The 7,139-nt window shown below is 54.7% G+C and overlaps 1 protein-coding gene across 1 annotated transcript; it reads left to right on the forward strand.

Moving 5' to 3' along the window:
- The first annotated feature begins 965 nt into the window (after nucleotides 1-965).
- LOC139112572 (uncharacterized) lies at nucleotides 966-6,032 on the forward strand. Its single transcript, XM_070673661.1, has 3 exons — nucleotides 966-3,623; nucleotides 3,823-4,881; nucleotides 4,938-6,032. Exons 1-3 carry the CDS (start codon nucleotides 966-968, stop codon nucleotides 6,030-6,032), a joined length of 4,812 nt encoding a protein of 1,603 aa, XP_070529762.1.
- The last annotated feature ends 1,107 nt before the right edge of the window (nucleotides 6,033-7,139 follow it).

Consider the following 7,139-nt stretch of genomic DNA (forward strand, 5'->3'; position numbering starts at 1 on the left):
TCGGAGGCCGGTTATTAGTGGCCCGGCGCAGTTGGGGGGGGCATGGGATGTAGAGCCGCTGTAGTCTGGTGGCAACGAGTGTCTGGGTGCTTGCACCCAACCTCAATTTCCCTCTCGTTGTGCGCCACCTTGTCGTGGTGAGAGGGCTTAAGGGATCGAATCAACGATCCGCTGGGGCAGTACCTGGGACTTAGTCCCGGGGAGGGCCCGGCGGGGAGGTTCGATCCTACTAAGAGCGCACAGTACCTTCCTGGCATTGCACTCCGAGTACATCACGTACTCGAGCCGGGGAAGGTACACCCTCAGGGGCCACAGAGGCCGTCCCTTTATTAGGACGGTGTAGATCTGTGGTACGGGACTTGGCGGTCCCGAGGTGCCTGAGCCCGGCGACCACTTCGCCGAGAGGGTGGGTTTTATTCCCCCCAAGGTGGTAAGGGAAGGTAACCCGGAATGCAAATCCCGGCCGGCTGGGGCCGCAGGGGAATTGGTTTCCCCGCCATGCCACCCGGGGGGTTGGGTAGGGGGCCTCCCGCTCAAGGGGAGAAGATCCCTTTCTGAGGCATTGCACGCGGGTGCTCCCGCAGCCGAGGTTAGGGATTACCTCTACCCGTTTCCGGGGCGTACGTGGTGCGTTCCTGGGGCGGGTACGAGTATACGCACCGGAGTTGCACACCGGGGGTGTGACCCCACGGTCTCCGGGGGCGTAGGGTGTTCCGGCCTGCGGGCTGGGCACCCCAGGGATGACGTAGGGGGTGTTTCGGGCCGCTCGGAAGTTTCCGAGGTGGGCCTGGTCACCCCGGGGAGGAGGTTTTGACCGCCGCGGGGCCGCTCGGACGTATTCCGAGGCGGGGCTCGCGGCGTGTCTCTGGAAGAAAGAAGGAAGCGGCTAGGTCGGAGTCGGCAGGGCGGGCACCCAATCGGCCTAGGGGAAGGAAAACCCTACACAAACCAACCCTTGATACAACATGAAGATGTCAGACCAAAAGAAGGAAGTTCTACAGCCCCAGAGGATTCGGACCCTCAGGGACCGGCGTGGTGGGAGTACCGTCCCGGCTCCTGCCATGTCGTCATCCAACGACGGGCGATCCAGCGCTTGCCCCGCAGGGGCGCTGGTGGACAATGCGCCTGCGACAAATGAAGCTCGATCTGACCAGGAGGATCGAGGTCTTTCTCTCTCAGAGGGAGAAACGAACAGAAGAGCCGCTCCATGCACGGACACCGATGGAGAATTTCTGAAGCTTCCACGACTTATTGGAATGGAAGTCGTCAAGAAAGCAAGAAGGAAGGTTGGTCCTAAGAGTAGGACAAGACCCAGCGCGGCAACTAAGAAGAACCAGCCGTCGACATCAACGGGTGTTTTTGGCACTATTCGACCAAGTGCAGGTTCTCCTCCGCCAACTGCGCTGACGGAAACCTGCCCAACAACAGCAACGGAGGATGATGCTCGTAGCGCGCCGCAACAATCTTCAGTGGAAGACGCAAGCATGGACGAAAACAGAGACACGGACGTCATCAATTTGGATTCATCTGACGCCACGGACGTCTCTATTCGCACTACTGCGTCTGGAGCGTCTAAGAGATCCAGAAGAAGAAATCGCGAAGTTGACGCTAAAGCCCGCCGTGTGACGGCGCGCACGGACCGTTCTCTCTCTTCCTCGGAGGAGAATTTCTTCGAAGACATGCTCGAAGGAAAGAAGAAGAAACGTGGACGCCCAATAGTAACTGGGAAAGGCGTTGAAATTCTTGCCATCAAAGAAAAGACTAAGGAGCTTGAATCTATCAAGGACGAGATTAGGCTTATGAAGCAAATTGCGGAGGGCGGATACGACCCATCCGACTATAAGGGGAAACGTCGTTCCCAGATGGCAGAGAGGATAGAGCAGGAGTCTGCCGGTTTGCCAGTACAGGCCATGGCGGCAGAGATCCTGCAAACAGCTAAGAAGATAGAGGAGGTTGCTGTAAAATCCAGCAACTTAAAGGGCGGCTTTGTACGCATCTTAAGGGAAGCCGCCCTTAAGATAGAAATAAACGCGGACGCAATGACGCGTAAGGTGTTGCCAATGCAAAGCACGGATGCTCAAGAGGTCGAGCAGTTAAGGGCCGAGGTTAGGCAACTACGCGAAGAATTAGACAGAGTCCGCTCTACTGCGATGACGTCTCCCTTATCTGGGAACAATCAAGTTAGGGACGAACCTATGGAGATGGATACTGGAGCTGAATCAAGCCATGTTCCAGCCCCTCCGTCTGTGACGCTTCCACCCCGGGAGGAGTGGCCACCGGCGATTAGGCCGCCCGTACAAGGCAAATCGCGGATACTTACCGACGACGACGAAGAAACTCTGAAGAGCAAGAATACAACTCTTCGTCGCAAAGCGGCCAATAAGGATAAAGGCCTAGAAGAACTTATTGATGGCAAGCTAGCGGTGTTTGCCAAAATGATGCAGGCCCAAATGAGGGACATGATGTCCACTCTCACGGAGCGACTTTCTCCTCAAGTATCTCCCAACGGAGCCCAAGAAAGCACTTCCATGGTGTCCGGCCTGAGAGACCACACCAAGAAGCACCCGGTTCCCGAAGAGAAAAATAGAGAAGATAAGTCTAAGAAGACGAAGAAGAACAAAGGCCAAGGACCATCAAATGTCTCTCCGCTTGAGAATAACAAGGCTCAGCCTTCTAAGAAGAAGAAGGATGCGCCACCAGCTCCATCGGAAAATCTGCAAACGTGCAGCGGATCGACTAGCAACCCTGTGGAAACGCCGTGGACAAAAGTCCTCGGCAGGAATGCAGCTAGGAAGAATAAACAGGTAATGAAACCTGTTGCCTCAACTTCAGCCCCAGGTACCATCACTAAAGGAGCTCCTGGGATTAAAAGAGGCAAAGTGGAAGGCAAGAAGACTTCCTCATCCAACACCTCGACTAAGAAGAAGAGGAAAAGAAGAAACAGGAGACGCATCCCGAAAACGTCGGCAGTGGTGCTAACATGTCCACAAAAGGACATGCCCAAAATTCTGTCCGAGGCAAGGGACAAGATTAAACTCCCGGACATAGGGATTACCGACGGGATAAAGACCCGCTTTACAGCCACTGGAGCCTTACTTTTAGAAGTTCCAGGAGAGAGCAGCGGTCCCCAAGCAGATGCCCTGGCTGCCCGCTTAAGGGAACTTCTGGTGAATAGAGAGGGCATTAAGATAAACCGCCCTATTAAAATGGCGGAGATACGAGTGCGGAATCTGGAGCCGTCACTCACTGTCCACGAGGTCATTGGTGCCGTGGCAAGCAAGGGAGGCTGCTTAGCCTCTGACATCAAAGCAGGCAGCATAAGAAGCTTCCCAGGTGGACTGGGAAGCCTGTGGATGAGTATTCCTTTGGTGGCCGCCAAAAAAGCCACAGAAGGAAATACACTAAAGGTCGGTTGGACCAAAGTAAAAGTCGACTTGCTAGAGTCACGCCCCCTCAGATGCTATAAGTGCCTGCAGAGGGGGCACGTAGCAGACAAGTGTCCAGAGACACTTGATAGATCCGGCAGGTGTTATCGCTGTGGAGAGCAAGGACACGTTGCCAAGATGTGCAGGGCCCCTCCAAAATGCCCCATCTGCTCGGACCTCAAGAGGAAGGCCAACCATGTACTTGGTAGCGTGCAATGCACGACCCAAATACGGAAGGGAAGAAGAGACGTCGCAGAAGTGGACAACACCAATCCACCGCCCCTTCCGCAACGTGTCAAGAGACCTTTAGCTGGTAAATCCGGCGAAGGGTCAATGGAGATAGATCCCCGGAGGAGGGCAGGCCGGATACCTGTAAATGGCCCTACGCCTTATTCAGGCAAACGTCGGGCGTTCCAAGGGCGCCCAGGACCTGCTCCTGCATACGATGGCGGAGCAGAAGATGATCTTCGCAGTAGTAGCCGAGCCGAACTACGTTCCCAAGAATCACCCCTGCTGGACTGGAGACGAGCTAGGATCGGTGGCTCTCACATGGAGATGGATCCCGGGCACTCCCTCATGTGCCCCGATAGAACGAGGACAACGTTACGTCGCAGCTAGGTGGGGGCCAACTATCATTGTCGGTACCTACCTTCCGCCTTCAGGTACAATTGAGGAGTACCAGAAATGGCTGGACGACATAGCAGTTTGCATCAGGCGTGTCAGGAACTCACCGATCATTGTGGCGGGTGACTTCAATGCGTGGAGTACAACATGGGGCTCGGCACGAACTAACGCGAGAGGCCGCCTTGTTGAGGCTTGGGCCGCAAGTATGGACTTAGTCCTGTTGAACAGGGGCAACACGTCCACATGTGTCCGCCCGCAGGGAGAGTCGATCATCGACTTGTCGTGGGCATCCCCGGCGGCAGCACGCATAGTGTCTGGTTGGAAGGTGTCTAAGGACATGGAACACCTCTCCGACCATCGGTACATCTTGGTGTCTTTAGCACCTTTAAGATCGATGTCTTATCGATCACGAGAAGGGCGCAGATGGGCGGTACGTAAACTGGATGAGGACGCTTTTCAGGCTTCCATCGCCGCTTCCCTTTTCGCCAGTGACTTGCCACAAGAGGAGGAAGATCCTGAAATCCAGCTTCAATGGGTCACAGAAACTGTCACACGAGCATGTGACATGTCAATGCCGCGAGTCAAGCATCGTTTTCGAAGATCAGCATACTGGTGGTCGGATCAAATAGCGGCGCTACGAAGAGATGCCATTAGGACTAGTAGAAAGGTCACCCGTAGCCGTGACAATCAAGACAGAAGAGCCGAAGCCCTTGCGACTTACAAAGAAGCCAGGAAGACACTGCGGACGGCCATTCGTAAGGCCAAAGAAGAATCGTGGACAGAGTTAATTGAAGCCTTAGACGACGACCCATGGGGTCGAGCGTACAAAATTGTATGCAAGAAACTTAGGCCGATGGCGCCTCCAATTACGGAAGTATTGGCCCTCAGTTTCTCAAAGAGGTCATTGGAAAACTCTTTCCTCCTGATACCCGCGAAGACGGCCGAGTCCACCTTCAATCATCAGATCTGGACTGGAACGCAGCCCTCGAGATAACTGAAGAAGAGTTCCTCCATGCGGCCAAAAGAGGCCTTAGAGGAAATACTGCGCCGGGCCCGGATGGCCTGACTAAAGCTGTTTGGAGGTTAGCCTTGAAAAGTATCCAAGGCCCAATAATCCAGTTATTTAATAGCTGCCTACGACATGGCGCCTTTCCACTTCCGTGGAAAAAAGCGAAGTTAGTCCTGCTGCGTAAACAGGGCAAACCTGAGGACTCCCCTTCGGCATATCGTCCAATTTGTTTACTGGACGAGGCCGGAAAACTCTTCGAGAGGATCATAGTTAATCGCCTCGTCCAGCATCTTTCGAAAGAAGGTACGAACTTCAGCCGAAACCAATTCGGCTTCAGAGCCGGTATATCAACGGTGAACGCCATCACAGCGGTGAGGAATTTTACGGAGGAGCACACCCAGGGAGTCGTGCTCGCGACATCCATAGACGTCTCAAACGCGTTCAACTCCCTTCCCTGGGAAGTCATCAGAGCGGCCCTTAGCCGTCATCAGGTCCCTCAATACTTAAAGGATATACTGGGAAGTTACCTACATAATAGGTACTTTACTTTTACCGATCATAACGGTAAAGTACAAGAAAGGAGTCTACAACGTGGCGTACCTCAGGGCTCGGTCCTCGGCCCTTTCCTTTGGAACATAGGATATGACGCGGTTTTCTCATCGGCACTTCCTCCCCATAGCAAAGTCGTGTGTTACGCGGACGACACACTCATCTTGTCGGGTGGAAGAGATTGGACAGAAGCAAGAGCGAGAGGGGAGATAGCGGCCAGTTCAGTACTCCGCTCCGTTCAGAAGCTTGGCCTTTACGTGGCCCACGAAAAGACGGAGGCCATTGTGTTTTCTGGAAAGACCGGTGGTCCTCAGCCTCCACCTTCTTCACAAATCTTGGTGGGTGCGGCCAGAATCCAGATCGCCCAGAACTTAAAGTACTTGGGCCTCATTTTAGACCATAAATGGTCTTTTGCCCCATTTTAAAAGAATTGGGAGAGAGTTAGGGAGAAGTCCACCCTCTGCGTGGGATTCTTCCAAATATCGGAGGCCCAAGCAGCGCAGCGAGGCGTTTATATGCGAACACCGTTCGCTCAATCGCCCTATATGCCGCCCCTGTCTGGGCCGAAGACTTAGCGGCGTGCAAAAAGAGTCAGAAGAACTTGGAGGCTGCCTTTCATCAGGTGGCTATCAGGACCGCACGGGCATATAGGACCGTTGCCCGCCCGGCAGCAGCACTCCTGGCTGGCCTTCCACCTGTGGACATCACCGCTGCGGAGTATCATCGAGTATACAAGGATCTACAAATCCTCAAATCTAGGGGGATCACGCCCACAGCTGGGATGAAGAAACGTCTACGCCGGCGACACAGAGTCATAACTGTGGGCCAGTGGAAGGACAGACTCACCGGCCTTCACAACTTCGGCCAGCGTACGCTGTCCGCCATCCTCCCAGTCATGGAGGACTGGGTGGATCGTTGCGGCTGGAAAGGCGTCACATCTTTCTGGACGACGCAAATAATCACGGGCCACGGATGCTTTTCCTCCTATCTACATAGGATCGGGAAAGAGGCATCCACAGCATGTCATCATTGCGATGACAGTATTGACGACGCCCAGCACACTCTTGAAGTGTGCCCGGCATGGACGGAGGAGAGGCAGGTCTTGAGGAACGTGTTGGGACCGGACTTATCCCTGCCTACCATCATCGAGCTTGCGGTGTACGAGGACAACGTCTGGAGAGCCTTCATGGACTTCTGCAGTGCGGTCATGCGTCGCAAGACAGAAGCAGAGAGGGAAAGAGAGCGGCATCCACAGTCCGCTCCATCAAGAAGCAACGCGGGCGGCAATCATCGTGGGACTGGCCAACCCTCGGCCACAACTTCCTGCATGACTCCCGCCCAGGCATTAACGCCACCTGCGAGTACGCGGGTCTTGAGATCAAGACCGCGCCCAAGAGCGCCCACCAGTCGGGCCATCGGTGGAAGAAGTCCGAGGAATAATCCTCCCTCTTCTCAGCCATCAGCCCAACCGGGCACTCACAACGTGTCCTTGAGCCCTTTGGCGTCTAGACCAAGGGCCAGGACACTAAGTT

The sequence above is a fragment of the Cardiocondyla obscurior genome, unplaced genomic scaffold, assembly GCF_019399895.1.
Source record: "Cardiocondyla obscurior isolate alpha-2009 unplaced genomic scaffold, Cobs3.1 scaffold31_0_849067, whole genome shotgun sequence".
NCBI lineage: Eukaryota > Metazoa > Arthropoda > Insecta > Hymenoptera > Formicidae > Cardiocondyla > Cardiocondyla obscurior.